Raw genomic sequence first — 21,546 nt, 5'->3', positions numbered from 1 at the left:
GATCTATATATATTAATTAGGCTTTCTCCAAAGCAGAGCCTGAGACAGGGACTTGAGCAGAGGGAACTTATTTGGGAGACATTCCCGTGAATAATAATGACAGAGCAGGAGTGTGAGACAGGAAGGGAAAGAAGAAAAGCCAAAGGATTCATTTGTGAGGTCAATGCCCTAAATAACTGGGATTCCTCCAGGATAGTTGGAGAAGGGTGCAGAGTGCCTTCAGAATTATCTTCTGCAAAATGAGATGCTGGAGCATTTATCCACGAGAACTCCCTTCTTGGTTTAGTGTTTCTATGTCTACCACAATCTTTAACTGTTGACAAAGAAAAATGTGAACAGTTGGGTACAGGGCAGGGCTAGTTCTAAGCTATGAGGATTATGGGAAAGAATAAAATGGAACATTCTATAATGGGTTAACAGGTTCATATAGCCTTTTATTTGGAAACCAAAACGGTGATGACTGAAGAAATAAGAAAATTCCTATTCACTTTCTAAATTTCGCCCAACGCCAGATCCTGCTAATTCTTGCCTCTGTTTCATCTCACAAGCTCACTTCTCTATATCCTATCCTTTAAAATCACAAGGGAAGAACGAGAGATATAGGTTTTGGTTTTAGTAGTGTTAATTGCTTTAATATTTTTAATATTTTCCTCACATATGTGAGGAAAAAAGTCATCTTATCTCTCAAGTTTTAGGTATTTTTACTCCTAAAACAGGTTAGATGGTTTCTAGAGTCTGTTTTAGGCCCAGAATTGGTCATGACTCATGTCTTCTAAGCATGCTTATCAGTCAATATTACCTTTAACGTATCCCTTCTGTAATTAATGTGTACAACAGAATTATATGCATATGGGTGTATAATGAGATTAGAAGTTACTACAAATCCTTGCCTTGTACCAGTAGGTTCTGTAGTTACCTGCTATAATGCCTGAGGATGTCATCGCCAAATTTGATTCTTTGAGTTAAAGTGTATTTCTGGGAGATCTGTGTAAAATATCTGTACATAAAATATCTTGGGGCAGCAAAGACTATATTGGTTATAGAGGTTTTACATCTGATCATGAAGAAAGATTTCTCAATCTGAGGTAAACATCACATTGATAAATTGGTTTCCAAGTGGCAACATTTTATATATATATATATATATATATATATATATATATATATATATGTATACAACCAGTCATATATTTTATAACAGCTTTGATTGCAAAAATTAAAGGGAATATATGTATTTGAGGCATTATCGGTTCCTTTCCTGGCTGAAGGAAACAAGCTTTTCTTAGATTAATTTATAATTTCCCTGATGCACTAAATTCAAATCCTTGAGTAATTGGTACTTGGGTTGCTAAGGTTAACCATTGAATTGACACTACTTAGAAAACCCAAGTGGAATCCTATTTAAAAAAGAAAAAAGAAAAAAAGAAAATGGTGTTGCTTCAAAAATATCTACTTTTTTCTAATTTGTAGTGAAAAGAACATCTTATTTCTTTCACTAGTATGTTCACCTTTAAGGGAAGAACGCTTCTCAACCCAAGAGACTTAAAAGAGTCGAATAAATAATTTACCTATATTCTTTGTAAACACATACCGAGTCGTACAACCATGTGTTGAAAGGGAAGTTATTAAATATTTTCTGCTTCCGGACACCATGGGCAGGGCACTAAGAAAGGGCGCTCTGCCTCTTTTGCAGACAACCCCTCCCCACTGTGTGAGCAATGCCAGAGTCACCTGTAAAAAACCCAAAGGGAATAGGAGGGGTTTAGGGTATGGTTTCGCCGATTTCCCAGTTCTCTTTATGGCATGGCATGTTCACGCTGTTTCTCTTTCTGTAAGGCTGCATTAAACATTATAATTTATTATAGTCATAAAAATCAAGATTTCAGGGTGGATTGGGACCTTCAGAATTCTGATGAGTATTGAACCACTTCCATTTGGTAGCTGATCATGTATGGAAGTTAAATCACTTTTTCCCATGGCACACAATTCATCAGTGGCAGAGCCAAGACTAAAAATGAAATATCTGACGTCTAATTATTTTGGTGAATTTGACATCAGATGACCATTCTGAGGGTTAAATACATGGGAAATGCTGGCTGTATATGTAGTTCTTAACATGTAGCAGTGGTGTACCAAGAACAGGGTGATGGAGTTTCTACCCTGGCTCAATAGTTTTTAAAGCCATAGTTTAGAACTTGGACAAATAAATAATGTTTTCTGGGAAAAATATTTTATCACCGACATTGTCTCAAATTGTGGGCACTTTATTACTGTTTTTACATGATCTATAAAGTACCCTAGTGTGGATGACTCCCAGTGTCCTACAAATGCTATGCTACAGGTAAGCAGTAAATTAACAATGTTCGTTTAAGTTCCAATACAATACAACAAACGACCCAACTGCTGGTAACTTTCAGATGAGATTCAGGCCAGAAGCCCAGGGAACACGAGACAGAAATGAGGTTTGAGCATGTGCCCTGCCTTTGTCATATAATGAATTTCGTCTCCCAGAGATACCCAAGTTCAGCTTTTGGCTTAGCACTTGTAAGAATATAGAAATATGAGACTGGGAGAATAAATAACTTGTTTTTTACAAGCTCATTATATTATATATCCTAAAATGTTATGCCAAATGTTTTATTGGAATAATTAAATGTCTTTAAAAAAATAGCCTCCATTGCTTTATTTAATGTTTGTTATTTTGGATATAAAAGCAGAACTTAGCTAGTCAAATGACCTGGTTTGGCAGAATACTCACTTTTTTTTAGCAAACAAACTGGCCCCCACACAGATCCACACTAAAGTTTACAGAGTTCAGCTTCTGTACCAGTTGAAACTAGAGCCTACCTAAGAGCACAGAGAGAACTGATTGGCTGGTGCGGAGCGAGGAGGATATATAAAAGGCCTCTGTGGAACATCTGGGAAGGTCAGTGATATCACCTGTTCAGAGTCAAACCTTGGAGCTTCTCAGACGGTACATTTTCACCATGAGTGGGTGCCCATTTTTAGGAAACAACTTTGGGTGAGTATTTACCTCTATTTTAAGTATGGTTAGGCACTTAGAAATGCCAAGTAAGAACGCTTCAATTTCTGAATTTCAAATGCATTGAAAATTGTCGCCCATATTCTCTTGTTAGAAAATCAACTTTAAAAACAGTAGGAGAATTTTGACTACTCCTATTGTTAGTTATCACGCTGTCTCAAGATCTGCTGTTTTCTCCTCACTTATTTAATCTGTAGATGTGCTTTTAAAAAATTGTCCATAGAAGGCAGTGAAGATGACAAATCACAAACCGGTGTGAATAGAGCCAGCAAAGGAGGACTTATCTACGGAAACTACCTGCATGTAAGTGGGAGAGCCCTTACAGTGTTCAGTCTCCATTGTTAGGTGCTAAATTCCACAAAGTGACATTTTCATGTTTTGGGATTTTTTGTGGTTTTTTTCTCTCAGTCACCAAAAAGTTTTCTGAACCTAATAATATCCCTTTTCACGGAATGTATGCCTTTTCAGCTTTTTAAAGAATAATTCAAGAGACTCATATGTGAAAATTCACCTCTCTGGCAGAGATACAATAGAAGCAAAGGACATTATCTTGAGCAGAAGAGTGTAAATGATAAGCTAAAGTGTAGATAACTGGCAGGCATTTCACAACTTGTGTAAATAAGACATAGTCACTAAATCCCAGCCTAGGTAATTGCGAATGTATCCAGAAAAATTTATTTATTAAATCCTTTATCATAAAGTAGAAATGTTGAAGGTACATGTTTTCTTGAAATCGTTAGTAAATGAAAGAGGGATATTACAAATGAGGTCTTTGTTTTTTTTTTTTTTTTTTTAATTTTTTTTCAATGTTTATTTATTTTTGGGACAGAGAGAGACAGAGCATGAACGGGGGAGGGGCAGAGAGAGAGGGAGACACAGAATCGGAAACAGGCTCCAGGCTCTGAGCCATCAGCCCAGAGCCCGACACGGGGCTCGAACTCACGGACCGCGAGATCGTGACCTGGCTGAAGTCGGACGCTCAACCGACTGCGCCACCCAGGCGCCCCAACAAATGAGGTCTTTGGCAATAAGTCTGGGGTCAATTTACAGCGTGTTTGTCATATATATATATATATATATATATATATATATATATATATATATATTTTTTTTTTTTTTTTTTTTTTTAAATAGACTTTATTGACAGATTGGTTTCCATACATACCCAGTGCTCATCCCAACAAGTGCCCTCCTCAATGCCCATCACCCACTTTTCCCTCCATATTTTTTAAGAAGTGAAATATTTAGACCCTTTGATGCTTTCATTGATGGGTTGCTGAGGATGAGCTGATAAAGAATGTTAAGATCTTCTTAGAATACGCTCTTTAAGGAACAAAAGAGCGGAAGACGAACAGTGAGCTCAGCAAGTGACCAAATTTTTATCATACTCATTTCAAGAGGCAGAGGGATATGATTTCTCAGTGAGTGTAATGGTATTTTTTATGATAGAATCCTACCAAATATAGTTTCTTCTGAAGAGAATAAAAATCATAAATTTAACTCATTCTTTATAAGACTCATGCACTGTTGAAAAAATAGATTGCTTCCTGAGAATTTGGGAACGGGGGAATTTTTTTTCAGTATCGTATTCTACTTTTTTTTTTTTAATGTTTACTTAATTTTGAGAGAGAGAGTGAAAGAGAAAGAGAGAACGCAAGTGGGGGAGGGGCAGAAAGAGGAGGACAGAGGATTTGAAGGACTCATCCTGACAGTAGTTTCAGTGCAGCAAGCACAATGTGGGGCTTGAACTCATGAACCCACGAGATCATGACCAGAGCCAAAGTTGGATGCTCAACTGACTGAGCCACCCAGGAGCCCCTTGTTTTCTACTCCTTATTAAAATTAATAAAAAACACCAAGTTTTACAATTTCAAAATTAATCCTTTTTTAAAATCTTTTTTTAGCCTTATTGAAATATAACTGATGTATAACATTGTGTAAATTTGAATTATATAACATGTTAATTTGACACACATATATTGCAAAATGATTACCATCATAACACTAGCTAACATCTGCATGGCGTCACATAATTACCATTTCTCTTTGTGGTGAGGACATTTAGGACCTACTCTCTTAGCAACAGTTTATTAACTATAATCCCCATGCTATATATTAGATCCCCATGATTTATCCATCTTATGGAAGTTTATACAAAATTGGTCTTTCTATTTTTTGTTTAAAGTTGGAAAAGGTTTTGAATGCACAAGAACTTCAAAGTGAAATAAAAGGAAATAAAATTCATGACGAACATCTTTTTATCATAACTCATCAAGGTAAGTTGAACAAAAGGTTGGACAGTAACTATTCCACAGGCATTTCCCAACAATAATGAGGAAACCTACAATTCTTTTAACTATAAGATGGCCAAAGACTAAAAAATCACTTCTGTTAGAAATCCTTGAGAATATTTTACTGCCAGGTAAATTCTCATAAGGCATCCTTCTAGGGTTTATAACCGTCTTCTTTATGGTTTTTTTTTTTTTTTTTTTTTTTTTACTGTTATTTGGATCAGGGAGGACTTTCTCTTTTTCCTAAATCCAAGGAAACTTTCTGTCTCTTGTAATTCACAAAAAAAATTGCAAGCTAAAAAGTTACTATTTTTCAACTTGGAACTTTAAAAAACTATTTTCAAGAAATAGATCACTCAAATGTATTGTGACTTTACATAATCGTATATAAATCTGGTACTAAACGTAAATGTTAAATTTGCCTAAAATGTATGTTTATTCTCTCCAGACTTCTTACCTCTGGGCAGTGGCTTTTAACATAGGAATCCATGACTTTGGGAGTTTAGAAAGTCCCTGAACTCTTAAAATTGTGTTCAAAATTTCATGAATATGTATCTTAAAGAGGTCCATGACCCCAGAATATTAAAATTTACTCTAAGATTGTTGGTGTCATAATATTGTCGAATGTCTGACCATGACCAACGACTCATGGTAGCCGGTGCCCCATTTCTAACCATGCTTCTTTTTCCTACCAGTTCTTTGTATCTTTTCCTCAAATGGTTGTTTAACTGGCTGTTAAAATGAGCAAGTCCTCAGAGTGAAAAAATAAAGATGGAAAATAAGTGGCTTGATATGTTGTTACTTCTCCTGTTTTCACGTTTACATTTTTATTGGTGACTTAGGCCAAGACAAAATCAGTAGAAGAGGAATTGTGGCAGGGTAGCACAAATTTGGGGACAGAAAATTGTTTAGAATCCCACCTCTACCATTATAAATTGTGTGACTTTGGTCAGGTGTCTTGACCAATGATTCTACTTCTCTGTCTATAAAATGGAGAGAATGACTTTATCTTCTTGTTCATAGAGTTCTTGTGAAGACAAAATGAGTTAATGTGCCTTGAGCCCTTAGCCCAAGGTATGGCACATAATAAGCATTCAAAAAATGGAAGTATCATTATTTGATAGGGAGACTTTCCTTCCATCCTTCAGCGGGTCACAGAACAAGCCACACAAAATAAAACTTGAAAAAAAGATACAGAAACCAATTAATAAATATTTGATTTGTTCTTTGTCCAAATATGAAAATTAAATCCCTGAAGATCTCCTTAAATATAATTTAAAATTATAATTTGATTCCTGTAATTAGTACAGAAACATGCCCTTTACCCAAACAATAGCACCAAATAGAATGCACTAGGAATCTCTAGGATTATTGATATTTTATACTCATGTAACAACTACACTGGTTATTTAATTCATTTATTCATAAAATAATTAGCCATGGTTTATCTTATGCCAAGCCCTGTCCTAGGTACTGAGGGGAGCAGAAGAGTATAATGAAGTTTTAGACCATTCATGAGCTTGTCCTCCCATAATATTCTAAGCCTCTAGAAACCAAAATTTTGTCATATTCATTAGGTTAGTGGCCATTAATGTCTCAGTTTATAGATGGAGCTGAGTATCACTGCTTTTCCACACACCTTCAGGATCCGAACAGGAGGTTAGAATTAGATTGTGTGTTATATGTTAAAAGACCTAGACAACATATTTGTTGAGAGAAATCAAAATAATAATAATGAATATGAAGCTTGCAGATAAAGTGACTGGCATATTAAAACATCGAAAAAAGAAGGCTATGATAACATTATGACTGATACGCATTTTTAGCATAAAATAAGGCTGTATTGGCATTTATTATTTTTAAATGACATTTTATTTCTTTTTCAATGTGTTAGCCATATCTTTCATGCGATTCTGGTCAAGAAGTGTCCCATAACTTTTCAATTGACAATGATTTTTCTCGTTGCAGCTTATGAACTCTGGTTTAAACAAATCCTCTGGGAATTAGATTCTGTCCGAGAGATCTTTCAGAACGGCCATGTGAGTTATTATATCACAATGTTGGATTTATATATATATATTTGGAGAATGTAGAAAAATACTGTTAATTAGAAAAACTGAATACTAACGAGGGCATTATTACTTAGTAGAAGCATTTAAAAAACTTTTCTGAGTGGACACGAATGTAGTGATACTTTCCCCATGCCATTGCTGCCTTCCAGCTACGCATGGCTCCAAGGGTCCTTTCAAATTTCAGTTTCAGGCCCCTTGTTTAGAACTTGATTTTTTTTCCCCCTTGAAGAAAGTTGTTATGTATGATGGTAGATTGCCAATATAGCTAATATAGATCCTTTAGTTAAAAGGTATCAGGATTGTATTTCTTTTCTTTTTTTTTTAATGTTTATTTTTGAGAGAGAGAGAGAGACAGAGGGAGAGAGAGAGAGAAAGCATGAGCAAGGGAAGGAGGGCAGAGAGAGAGGGAGACACAGAATCCAAAGTAGACTCTAGGCTCTCTGAGCTGTCAGCACAGACAGCGATGTGGGGCCTGAACTCACAAACTGTGAGATCATGACCTGAGCCAAAGTCAGACGCTTAACTGACTGAGCCACCCAGGTGCCCCTCAGGATTGTATTTGTAATGAATATTTGCTGTAGGAAGATAGGAACAATGATGAGGAAGTGAAACAGTAAGAAAGGAAGAGGCAGGAAGAGAGTAGTAGAAGAAAGAAAAAGAGAAAAGAGAAGAGGAAGAAGGGAATACAGAGGGAAAGCCTGGAGAGGCTCAAGAGTGGGAGGAGAGCAGAGCAGAGCTGAAGGGCACTTCCCCACCTCCCAGCCTGCCTCTTGCTCCCACACACCTTCCCCAAGCAGCACACAGCCTGAGGTCCTTGCCTTTGAGCCCCTGCTCCTAGAGAACTCTGCACAGACAGTACTCTTCCTACACATATGTATACAATTCCCATTTATGTTAATGGCAACTTCTGGGCCCTCAGTAAAGAGCAGATTTGTCAAGGTGTTGCTTAACCCTAACACAGAAGTTTCCATGTTTCTTTGACCTGTATTTCTAGAAACAAACTAAGAGAGAAATTTACTTTGAAATCAGTGGACATTGGGTTCCAAAATTGACTTCTCACTTGCTTCCGTATAATTTTCTATTTTAAAGAAAGACTAATGGGAGTGCCTGGGTGGCTCAGTCGGTTGACCGTCCGACTTCTGCTCAGGTCACGATCTCATGGTTTGTGGGTTCAAGCACCACGTTGAGCTCTGTGCTGACAGCTCAGAGCCTGGAGTCTGCTTAGGAATCTGTGTCTCCATCTCTCTTTTCACCTCCCACACTCACAGTCTGTCTCTCTCTGTGTCTCAAAAATAAATAAACGTTGAAAAAAAAAGACTACCGATTCCAATTTTGCACACAATCTTTGCACACAACTTATAGTTGCTATTCATATTCAATATATATGGATGGCAAATGTTAATTCCAGTGTTCCTCTTTAAAATGGAGAGAAAGTTAATAGGAATGCACTGTGGTTTGTAGTCTATCTGGTATCTTCTAGAAATCAGAACTGATTACTCAATGTTTTATTTCTTAACTCTCAGGTTAGGGATGAAAGGAACATGCTTAAGGTTGTTACTCGAATGCACCGAGTGGCAGTGATCCTTAAGCTACTGGTGCAGCAATTTTCTGTTCTGGAAACGATGACAGCCTTGGACTTCAATGATTTCAGGTGTGTACATGTGGCTTTATAATAATGCAGCGCGGTTTACCTTTCCAATCCAGTGGGGTAAGAAGAGAACATGTGTGCCATGTGCTGTGTGAGTAAGGAGCCTGTCCTCCTGACCCTGTGTCACTATAAACATGCAGAGATCTTAATCTCAAAGCATTTAAGAAGTTATTAAAAATAATTCATCACTCACTTTTACATATGGACATAATATTATGATCGCTTAATTTCAATTCATTTTTTGTGCCCTGTTTTTATCTCAAAAGAATGTTACACTTGATCTTAGCCAAAAGGCCAAGAAGCCACTGCAATGAATTTTAGACAACTTACCAAAATGGCTAACGTGGCTGATACGATACATACAACTAAATTAAAAATAAATTAAAAACTAAAAATAAAAGAGAAACAAGAGTTGATGGGATGCCTGTCAGCAAAACTGTCAGTTTAAGTTATGAATTGAACTATAAATTTTAGCTGTGCATTTCCAGGCGGGCAAAGCCATATTTATACTTTTTAAAAGGCTTTTTTCATGCCAAAATTTGAGAAGAGATTTTCTTTAAGAGTACCAGGTGAATTTAATGATGTAATAGGCTGTCTCCAACATGTGTGACAGTCAGGGGTTTAAAAATCCCTTGTGGTGGATTTAAAAATTTGAAGTCTTACAACCAATTAGATGAAGGAAGCTTAGAAGGATAGAAGAGTTTGGGTGGTTGTGGGGTGGGAGTAAGAACATTTTTTTGATTGCCTGTTTTGTGTGAGGCAATATCTCATTTGTTTTACTCGTAGGATCTTGTTGGTATACTTAATACTAGGTAGTGAGATCAATAATAACATCCAAGAATATAAATTTTAAGAGGGATTAAATAATATTTATAAAGAATCTTTCAGCACTATAGAATAAAAATATTGTTCAATGTACACCTGTCTTTACCTTAGGAAACAAATTGGTACACAAACACATAAACATATATGTATCTATACGTGTGTGTACACACACATATATGCCATTTCCCAAACGATATAAACATGCTGTCTTTAAATTGATTAACTGACAGCAACAGTGATGTTTAGGTAGCTCAGTTTTCTTTCTTTGGGAAGATCAAACCCCAGGTCCAACTCTAGGCAGTTATGTGTTCTCGGTGATGTCCAAGAGAGTAAAACTAATGATCTTTCACAACAGAAGAAAGCATTACAGTGATTTACAATGTCAACTCCTGTCATCTTTCTTTTCTCTTCCCTTCCTCCTTTTATTCTCAAAGAGAGTACTTATCTCCAGCCTCAGGCTTCCAGAGTTTGCAATTCCGACTGTTAGAAAACAAGATAGGTGTTCTTCAGAGTTTGAGGGTCCCTTACAACAGAAGACATTATCGTGATAACTTCAGAGGAGAAGATAATGAACTGCTACTTAAATCCGAGCAGGAAAAAACACTACTTCAACTAGTGGAGGTACATGCTCAAATACTGTCTCTAAAGTCTCACTCCCCACATCTTGTTAATTGTGCTTCTGCTACATCGAAGTTTTAAAACTCAAAGGTTTTGTCACATTCATGGTAAATAAGAACAGAAAGACTTTAAAGGAATGCTTCAACTCAAGTAATTGAAATATTTAAACTATTAAGAACTCCCTTGAGAATTTCAGAAATATTTATATAACAACTCTATGTTAATATTTAATCACCTTCTTATCTTATAAAACAATTCCTTTAAACAACCCTGCTAAACAACATTTAACTAGCTGATTTTAACACCGAGTGTAGTTAATTATTCAGTGAGCTTTATTCTCTAAGATATTCCATTATTGAAAAGTTCCACAAGTTGTGTGTTTTTCTCAATTAAACTAAATTACTAAGAGTATAATCTTCAGAATTTGTTCCTTTCATATCTTAATTCCCCATGGGTCTATAAAAGGTCTTGAGGGATTACTGTTTTTTCACAAGTAAATTATTAAATAAAGATTATATGGTCTTGATTTCCTTCACAAGGGTTTTTCCTTTGCAAATTAAAAATTTCTTTTAGTGACTTATACTTGGCACACTGATCCCCTGGGTATTGTAAATGTGGACTTAGGTTAATATAGTATATTTAACTCCAAATAATAGCTCATAAAGATACGGAGGGAAAGAGTCACAAAGTTAATTTCAAAACCGAAAATAGGTCAGATGAGAATCCATAGGTGCACAAATTTTGTTTCATTTCTACATTAAAAAGTCTTGTATATGTAAAAAAAAAAAAAAAAGGTTTGTGGACTCTTAAAATAACTGAGTGTTTAGTTGATTTCAGATTTCAAAGTTGCCTAGATACCATGCTCCTACATTTAGAAGAGATCATATGATATGCATGTCATAATTCCTTCATATCCTAAGACATAAGGTATTTTGAGAATAAACCAGAAGACTTCATTAAAACAACATTTAGATATGTTCATAGACTTATAGAACAAAATTGGAATTTCTGTAATAACACATTTCTTAATAAATACAGAGTAAATATTATTAATATGATTGCTTTAAAGATTAAGAAATGAAATGTAATAAATTGCTATTCATTAAATGAATAAATTTAAGGGAAAGAGAAATATTTATATACAAAAAGACTTATGACATATTTCCTATTTCAAGTTCATAGATGTTAAGTACAATGTATTTTATATATTTGAAATTTTATAATATATTTACTTAAAAAAAAATAATACTTCAGGCGTGGCTGGAAAGAACACCAGGTTTAGAGCCACATGGATTTAACTTCTGGGGAAAGCTTGAAAACAACATTCTCAAGGGCCTGGAAGAAGAATTCACAAGAATTCAGGTACTTATGATGCCATAAGTAAATATATTTACTACAGATGAAGTATTGAAAATTTTATTTAACAAATCCCTAATTTTCTTTTAAACGTTCATTTTTCTTATATTCTTTTTCTTTCACAAATGCATCTACACAAAATATATTACATGGTTGATTTTATTTTATTTATGTACAATAGAAATTAAAGTAATAAGTTCATTCTGGGCAAGATTTTGTGTTTGATAAATATATAAGATTAATAGACCTTTTTTATTTCTATCAACAATTTCATATCATGACCAATTCTAGACAGAAGTAGGCTCACAAAAGACCAGTCAACCAAAGATATCCTGGGTCCTTCTTAACTGCTGTCAGTTACAAATTTCTTTCATTTGAGAAAGATACTGTTGATTCCTCATTTCCCTCAAGCTACAGCCCCTCCGCCACCGTCCTCTCTTCATTTCTAAATTTCTTAAAAGAATTATTTCAATTCTATGTCTGGAGAGGCTGTATCTGGAGAAGCTATATCAGGTAGTGCTTACAGCAGGGACGTTGAAATCTCATTGTATGGGTTCAAGTCCCACCTTCACCTCTTAATAACTGTAATATTGAACTTCTTCTGTTACTTAACCTCCCTTTGCTTCACTTTCACTAATGGTAAAACAGAAAATAAGAGTATGTACCTAGTAAAACAGAAAATAAGAGTATCTACCTTGTAGAGTTATTATGAGCATTTAATTAGATTAATATTGGTAACGTATTTAGAACAGTAGTTAGCATAATTATTTCTTTTTCTTTCGTCTAATCCTCAACCCAGACTAGTCTATCTTCTTGTCCCATCATTCACAGATGGCCTCTAGATAAGTAAATTCAATGGCCATTTTTAATTTACTTGATCTCCTAGTGGCATTCAATAATAATGACTACTTATTCTTACTTGAATATTTTTTCCCCCTTGGATTTGCTACATAACATTCGGTCTTCCTTTAATTCTATGGCCCTATTGTCTTGATTTGTTTCCTTTATTGGCTCATTTTTCTTTCTCAGACCTGTGGGTGGTGGGATTTCACAATGCATTGGCTTAGACCCCAGTATTCTCTCTCTAATCTTTCCCTAGATGAACTCATTTATACCCACTGTTTCAATAGTTACTACTATGCCAATAACTCCCAAACATTTATCTCCAGCATTGATATCTCCTTTCATTTCAAATTACATATTTGACACCTTACTTTATAATTTCCTCCTAGTCCTCTCAAAAACATAATGATAAAACCAAACTTAAAAACAATTTTCTCTTCCTTCCTCTCTCATGTCAACTTAGTCATCTACAAGTTGAAGTTTTTCTCTTATAAGCCATCTTGTTTGTCCAGTCTGAAATGTACAATTGATCTTTGGTACCTCCCTCTTGCTCAATCACTTCTTCAAGTTATCACCAAATCCTACCAATTTTACCTTCTAAATAGCTCTCAGATATCTCCATGGAATGTACCACCACCAATCAAGTGCAAACTGCTATTACTTTTCACCTGGACTTATATTATTCTCTCAACTATTCTACACTTCTCTCCAATATGACTCCATCCCAATCTATTCTCCATACTGCAGTTGAAACAATCTTCTCAAAGGGCAGAACTGATCACATTTTGCTTTTGCGTGAAACCTATGTCTCCCTATTGTTTTTAAAATGAAGATAAACGTCTTTAACATAGTCTTCAAGGTGTTTTCTGGTCTCATGTTGTCCAACCATACTGAATTTCCTTAAGTTGAATTTAGTTCTTTGAATTTACCACCATTTCACAGTCTTTTTATATGTTTTTCTCTGGGCTTGGAATATTCTTCCGCAGGTGGCTCCTTCCCATTCTGCAGGTTGTGGCTCAAGGAAAACTCCATCAGAAAGATCTCCCCTGACCTCCTCATTACTATAATTTATCATGGCATTATGCTTCTCCTATATGCTACTATCAATGTTTGCAATGTAATGCCCAGGTGATTATTTGTGTGTCTTATTCCCATCAGATAATATGCGCATGAGATCAGGGAACTCGATTTTTTTAAGTGTATTTATTTATTTTGAGAGAGAGAGAGAAAGAGAGAGAGAGAGAGAGAGAGAGAGAGAGAAGGTGAGGGGCAAAGAGAGAGAGGGAGAGAAAGAGAATCCCAAGCAGACTCCTCACTGTCAGCACAGAGCCCAATGCAGGGCTCAAATGCACTATTGTAATATCATGACCTGAACCAAAGCCAAGAGTCAGACACTTAACCAACTGAGCCACCCAAGCGCCCAAGGAACTCAATTTTTACTCACCTTATCTCTATCACCTTAGCATGACATTTACTAAATAAATGAATAATTAACTGACAATTATGTGCCTACAAGCTCTTACCACACGAGCCATCATTCAGACAAATGGAAAATAATTGAGTTAACTAATTTTTGTGTCAGCTCAATTAATTGAGTTGTAAGTAAAGCATTTGTTGGAGGCAGAAGACTAAGAATTTCCTGAAATGAATTAATAGGTATCAAATGAACAAATATCTGAAGGTGAAAAGTATCTAAGAAATTATATTTATAAAATACTGAGTATAGAATATTAATAGAGTTAATAGTTTTTCTGACTGGAAATTCTTAACTTTTCCTTTATTTCCTTTCCTGTGATAAAAAACTGTTGTCTAAAATTAGATCATTACCGACTACTCGTAGTTACTTCCGGTTTTGCCCAATCTGAGTCCATTTCTCATGATATTGATGAAAACTCTCATGAGGTTAACATATCACGTAAACTTAAATAAAAGGATAGAACCGGTGAGTGTCAAGAAGACCCATGTCATAATTTGTTGTGGTATTAGATGTTACGGTAAGTTTTCCAAGTATACCCTTTCTGCTCCTGGTGAGTCTATTTCTCACAAAAGATGTTTTCCGAAATAAGAATCTATGATCTCTCTTGGGAATATTAATGCAATATTTCTCCTAAAGGCTAAGGAAGAATCGGAGGAAAAGGAGGAACAAATGGCTGAATTTCGGAAACAAAAAGAGGTGTTACTCTCCTTATTTGATGAGAAACGTCACGAACATCTCCTCAGTAAAGGTATTTTATTCTAAGGATCCTTTTCCCGGAATGTATGCCTGTGAGCTCAAAATATCAAACCTCACGTGGGGGAAATAAAATGAAAATTTATATTCCACTTACAGAAACAAGAACTGGGTTCATTTTATCTGTTACAACCTTATGAAGAAGTTCACATGCTCAGTTCATCTTAAAGACTTTAGTCAGAAGCTTTCGTAATATGCATCAGCCGCGCTGGATACCAAGAGAAATTGAATATGAGTTTGCAATTAGTTCACAGGCTAATAGGGATGGAAATGAAGACAATCGGTGTAATTGTAAACAGTACAGTAGCAGCAGGAGACCAAAAGAATAACTATTGTGAGGGCTGGGGTGGCTTGCCAGAGGAAAGAAGTTTCCCAAGCAGACCAGGGAAAGCACATATTTAGCCCCTCTGGCATAATTAACATTGGGCTATTATTTTCTGAAACCAATTGACCAGTATAATCAATACTTTCATTATATAACTCTTTTATATGTTTAAAATTTTTGTGTTCATTTGTATTTGGACCTTTTATTATAAAGTACTTATAAGCCTTACAAGTTATAAACTTATATAAGTGATATATATATATATATATATATATATATATATATGTATATATAGGCAGAATAGAAGTAAATATTAATTTTTATAACATTAGTATAAGGCATAGCAGTATATGAAATTAGTATGAAATTCTGCAAACTTAAATGTTGTTAGGCCCAGTTTTCTATAAAACCTCTGTAAAGAATAGCAAAATTTCGTTTTTCTGCCGATAGAGCAAAGCCTTTTATTAGAGCACACATATAAGATTTTGTTTTAATGTTTTACTTTACTTTTGAGAGAGAGAGAGAAAGAGAGAGAGAGAGAGAAAGACAGAGTAGGAACGAGGGAGGGGCAGAGAGAGAGAGAGGGAGACACAGAATCCGAAGCAGGCTTCAGGGTCTGAGCTGTCAGCACAGAGCCAGATGTAGGACTGAAACTCACCAGCAGCGAGATCATGACTGAGCTGAAGTCAGATGCTTAACCAACTGAGCCACCCAGGCACCCCTATGAGATTTTATATAAGGGTTGTACTCCTTGAAGCTGAGTGATTTTAAGTAATCTAAGTGATTTTAAGTGAATCAGAAAATTACTTTCAAATGAACCTCAGAATGAATCTTATTTAACTTTTTTAAAAGTAAGTCATTTTACGGTTTGACTTGAAAAATATATTTGTTTTATCATGGAAGTTAAGTGTTTTCTATATCAAGTTTTCCTAATATGATATTTAAAGCTTTTGAAAATTTAAAGTGCATATATATTACATATATATTTAAAGTGTGTATATGTAAATGTGTATTACATATGTATTTAAAGTATGTATATATATGTTTGCTTTTTAAAATCTAAGGAATAAAAAATTTAAATAAAACTTTACATTTAAAACTTAATTATTTAAGGTGATGACCAAAATTAATATGACTGACCTAAATTTCTCATTAAATTAAAACTTGCTATATATCTTACAGGTGAAAGAAGACTGTCGTACAGAGCACTTCAGGGGGCCTTGATGATATATTTTTACAGGTAAAAGCAAATTAGAAGAGTAGAAGCAGAAATTGAGGAGTGGATACAGATAACACAAAAAGTATAAAGCTTATTTTTTCAGCAGTCAATTCAATATGTAGCTATGCCATTTATTTCTATTTTCTTCACATGCTCTGTATGTTTTTTATTGTAAATGTTGTTAATAAATATTTAGAGCATAAAAAAAAAGTATAAAGCTTAGGAGCCTGGGTGGCTCAGTTGGTTAAGCATCTGACTTCGGCTCAGGTCATGATCTATGGTTCGTAAGTTCAAGTCTTAAGCCTGCTTCAGATTCTGTGTCTCCCTCTCTCTCTGTCCCTCCCCCACTCACACTCTGTCTCTTTCCCTCTCTCAAAAATAAATAAACATTAAAGCATAGAGCCTATAAATTGCAATCATAGTTTTAAAAAGTCATTTAGTTTGGGGTAAAACTTAGAAAATAATTGTGAAAGTTCATTAGTTTTTTCTTTTAGATAGTATGAGTATAATTTTATCCCTATAGTGGGCAGAAATATACATATATACACACACTAGTTAATTAAACATCTTTGTAATTAAATTCTACAATACATCATACGACGTTAAGTGTCCTAAAAAACCAAAGTGTAATCAACCTCAGAAACTCGGTCATAAAATGTGTCCCATCATTACACAAGGTTGTAGAGTTATTCCTATTTTATGAAATTAAAAAAAACAAGTGGGTAAAGTGAAAACACCTTTATAAGTTGTTCTCTTTATCCTGCAATTTCAAGTAAAATTGTCTTCACTGTCTGAAGTGTTTGAGGTTTCCCTTAAATGTCCACCTACTCCCATAACATGTGTAAGAAGGCCTCATCTTCATGTGTCATAACTTAAATGCGTCAGAACAATGGAGAGCACACTAGCAAACATTAAAAACAGCAACAAAAGTAAAATCTCTGTTTACTGGGCCTCTTACTTGTATTTATTTGATTTTTTTAATCTTCTTAAATTCATTTCTTCAGAAATATCAATAAAATCTTTTGACTCTTTTCCTAAATTCCTACGAAATCTGTGCCATTCAAGTTCACGCCTTGGAAGCAGAAAATGTACTGAGCTTTGTTGAATGATTAGAAGAAAGGACAAAACATATAGATTAGAGGAAATAAAGGGCAGTTTTTGTTTTTATGTTTTAATATCTTTGCCCAGAAGAAGTTTTTGAGTGGTATTAGCTGGTGAATCTGAGATAGTGTATATTTACCGTTTAATAAGAATCAATGTTAGCTGTGACTCTGACTGGTTACTTCATGTACAGTATATGGAATATTCTAGACTCTTTACACAAATGCTGTAAGATGAGCAGTAGTATCTTCATTTTTGAGATGAAGAAACTAAGACTGAGACAGTAATCCAGAGCTGCTACAGCTCTTAAGAGGCAAAGTTCACATTTGTTTCTGGGGCCAACAGATTAGAAAACTCCTGCTCCTCTGAACACCCTGGATTTGCTTCAATAGACTTATTATTTCTCCTTTAGGGAAGAGCCTAGATTCCAGGTCCCTTTTCAGTTGCTGACTTCTCTCATGGACATAGACGCACTCATGACCAAATGGAGATGTAAGTCTGCCCACACCTCCCAACACTACCACCCAGCCTAGATAATCCTTTTCCCCATCCTGTTTCTTTACTCCTTTTCTCTGTCTGCTCCTGTTCCATCTTTTCTTTCCTCCTTGGTGTGGGAATGAGGTTTGTTGTTTTTTTTCTTTACATCAGCCCGAGTTATTTATTTATTTATTTATTTATTTATTTATTTATTTTTCAAATCAGCCCAATTACTCTCTTCCAGGGCCATTTACCTGGTATACAGAGCAGGCACAACACCTAGGGCCCAGAGTACCTTTAGGGGCCCATGAAAATGTATTATTTAATAATCAGAAGAAAAAGTTAACTATAGGTTAAAAAAAGTATCTTAATATATAACCACAACTTATTCAGCTTTAAGCCAACACAATTTTAAAATATAATTTTATACACATGCACATATATACATATGTATATGTTCATATATATAGACATATATGCATGTGTGTATATATACGTATATATGTACATATGTACATATTGTGTATGTGTGTGTGTATATATATATACACATGTATATATATGTGTGTGTGTGTGTGTGTGTGTGTGTGTGTTTCATGGAAGAAGGGACCCATGCGTGAAGACAAAAGTGGCAAGGGCTCCTGAAAGTCATAATGTGGCCCTCAGCTTCCCTGTTGTGTTCGCAGGCTAAACATAATGATGGATGGAGTCATATGCATGTAACCTGAACCAAGTGGGGTGCCAGGCAACCTACAGGTTTCATCTGGCTCTCACACGTAAACCTTCCATATGGCTAAGTGATGATAAGGTGTGAACCTTTTCTCAGAAGCAGTAATCATTACCAACCCCTTGTTTTTAGACCATTGTGGAACTAAAGGCAGAAAAATATCCATGGAGTTAATTTGTGTGTTTGCCTAGATAACCACGTGTGCATGGTGCACAGAATGCTGGGCAGCAAAGCTGGCACTGGTGGGTCCTCTGGTTATCAGTATCTGCGCTCAACAGTCAGGTAAGATGGGGAAATTCACCTGCTTTTCTTGGTGGAAGTCACTGATTTTTTGTTTCTCCGCATACATGTGCATTACCTAGGAAATGTGATTCATACTTGCTCCCATCTGAACCGCTGACAACACATTCATGCTGGCTAGATTAAGGTATTCCTATTAGAGAGGTCGTTGTAAAAATCCTTAGTCCTGGAAGTTCATCCTGAGATGAGATGGGGCAAGGTACCAGTGGCTGCATGACCTGTGAAGATATGAGGGAGTTCATCCACATAGGAATGTTTTCAACTCATTCTGGCCCAAGTTTGGACTAGACTCAAACACTTATCATTCATTCCACTAATGTCTTCGTGCCCAGGTGAATGACATAGTGAAAAAATAGTTTGTTCTCTGGTATGACTATTTTCTAAAAACGATTTCCATCTACTCCAGAGAGTGCCCAGAGAGTATTTACAAGAAAGGGGTCAATATTTATTTAGCACTTAAAACATGCTAGAGAGATTTCTAGGACATCTGTGTTCTTAACTCACTTAATGTTCACAATATTATAGATGGATATAGAGATAGACATATATGAAAACAGGGAAACTTGCAAAGCTCTTTGGGAAAGGAGAATCAGCTCCAGAATAAATAGATATTCACATTTAGTCCCCAAAATTCTTTATATTGTACATGGCTTTCATCCCTATTCATCCCTATCCCAATTTCAGATTGACAAGTTATAAAACATGCATGTTCAATTTTTCATCATTTTTATAAATTTTCACTTTCCCTAGGAATAAACTCTAGACTAAAAGATTTATAAGATTCATAGGTTTGAATTTTCACAGTCCTTACAATACCTTCTCTTTCCCTGGGGATACATTCTCTAAGCATGAAACAGAACATGATTGCCTGTAGGACATGAACCCCTACATCCGTGGGTGGTGGGAATAATTAACACAGCTAGCATTTCTAGCGTGTCATGATCTCATTATGTCTTTACAAAAGCCCAGTCAGAGGAAGGGATTGCAGTTTTTATTTTACAGAGTTAGGGACCAAGACAAGACACTGAGGTTTAGACAACTTGTCCAAGATCACACGAGTTGCAAGTGACAGAGCAGAACTTGAACTCTAATTTGACCTCAAAGGCAAATGCTCTTCTGCTATAAAACTGCAACAGGTAAAACGTTTGACACACACAAGAGCTATTGTAAATGTTAAAACCACATTTATAGACATTTATTATGAATCTAAGATGGTACTTCAATTTATAAATCCATTCATGTCAGTTACTTGACAGCTATTTGGCAGGTGGAAAATATTTTCTGATGAACAACTAAGAATTTTGTGTGTTTTCATTTTTTAAAATTTTGCACACCCTCCTTTAAAAGTCAGACACAAGAACACACCCTTATCTTTATGAAGGTAGCATGACAATCATAAGATTCTAGGTTTTAATCTGAACCAACTTGGCCAGGATCAACGAAACATGTAATACTGTTTTATGGCATGAACTTTGGATATGGAATGAAATTAAGGCCATCTTAATGATTATACTCCTTAATTATATATATGTATATATTATATATAATACATAAAATGTAATTTATAATATATAAACATAATATTAAATACTAATTATGGCAAAAAAATCATGAAATTTTTTTTGTTGAAAAACTTTAAATATTTCATGTCAATGAATCTACATCTGTATATTTGTGTTTTTCCAGTGACAGGTACAAGGTATTTGTAGATTTATTTAATCTTTCAACATATCTGGTTCCCCGACACTGGATACCGAAGATGAACCCAATTATTCATAAATTCCTTTACACGGCTGAATATTGTGACAGCTCTTACTTCAGCAGTGATGAATCAGATTAAACTCATCTCCAAATCTATGAAGACATCGATTTCTCAGCGTGTGTTTTTTAAAATTTTCTATGAGTTGCCATGATACACCAAGAGTCCTAATGTAATATATGTATATATATATATATAGGTAAGCATTGTGGTGCTCTGATTCAATTCTGTAAATAATTTTATTAACTCATTTTTGTAATAATGAATTAAAGAAATTAATTCAGCTGAATTGTAACATTGTACGTAGAAGGTTTTCCTGTTAAAACCTCAATGTCCCCTAATAATTACACCTTAAGGTAAACCATTTAACATAATAATCATTATCTCATTTTGTACTTTAATAAGTTTGAAACTTCAGCAATTTCAAATACTTTGTGCAATAAAATGTGTCATTCTACACAAAGAGTTGTACAATCAAAAAGTTTAAGAGAGATTTTGCCATATATTGTTTTGGAAACATTGCTCGTATTTATTAGGACTCTTGATGACCAATGACAGAAATCTATCTGAAGCTTGCCCAGAGGGGACTTGGCAATTACTCCACTAGCTCAAAGGATTGAGAGGAGCCTGGGGATGCATCCAGTTCCTGGAGTACCATATTCCTGGAACTTCTGAGGATCCTCTGTGTCTCATCTCTTCTTTTCTGTAGGTG

The 21,546-nt window shown here is 35.2% G+C and overlaps 1 protein-coding gene and 1 long non-coding RNA gene across 2 annotated transcripts; one reads left to right on the top strand and one right to left on the bottom strand.

The window, feature by feature from the left end:
• The first annotated feature begins 2,892 nt into the window (after positions 1-2,892).
• Positions 2,893-21,297, top strand: TDO2 (tryptophan 2,3-dioxygenase). The gene is made up of 12 exons (XM_045464735.1): positions 2,893-3,022; positions 3,241-3,346; positions 5,229-5,319; positions 7,303-7,373; positions 8,930-9,057; positions 10,314-10,500; positions 11,752-11,859; positions 14,810-14,921; positions 16,434-16,491; positions 17,984-18,063; positions 18,967-19,057; positions 20,762-21,297. Exons 1-12 carry the CDS (start codon positions 2,988-2,990, stop codon positions 20,913-20,915), a joined length of 1,221 nt encoding a protein of 406 aa, XP_045320691.1. The 5' UTR covers positions 2,893-2,987; the 3' UTR covers positions 20,916-21,297.
• LOC123591035 lies at positions 14,988-19,264 on the bottom strand. Its single transcript, XR_006709085.1, has 2 exons — positions 19,077-19,264; positions 14,988-15,134 (listed from the first exon to the last, which is right to left on the bottom strand). It is a non-coding gene; the product is annotated as an uncharacterized LOC123591035 (long non-coding RNA).
• Positions 21,298-21,546: the final 249 nt, after the last annotated feature.

Source organism: Leopardus geoffroyi, chromosome B1, assembly GCF_018350155.1.
Source record: "Leopardus geoffroyi isolate Oge1 chromosome B1, O.geoffroyi_Oge1_pat1.0, whole genome shotgun sequence".
NCBI lineage: Eukaryota > Metazoa > Chordata > Mammalia > Carnivora > Felidae > Leopardus > Leopardus geoffroyi.
Note: the sequence above shows the minus strand (reverse complement) of the source record. Positions and strands in the feature narration are given on the sequence as shown.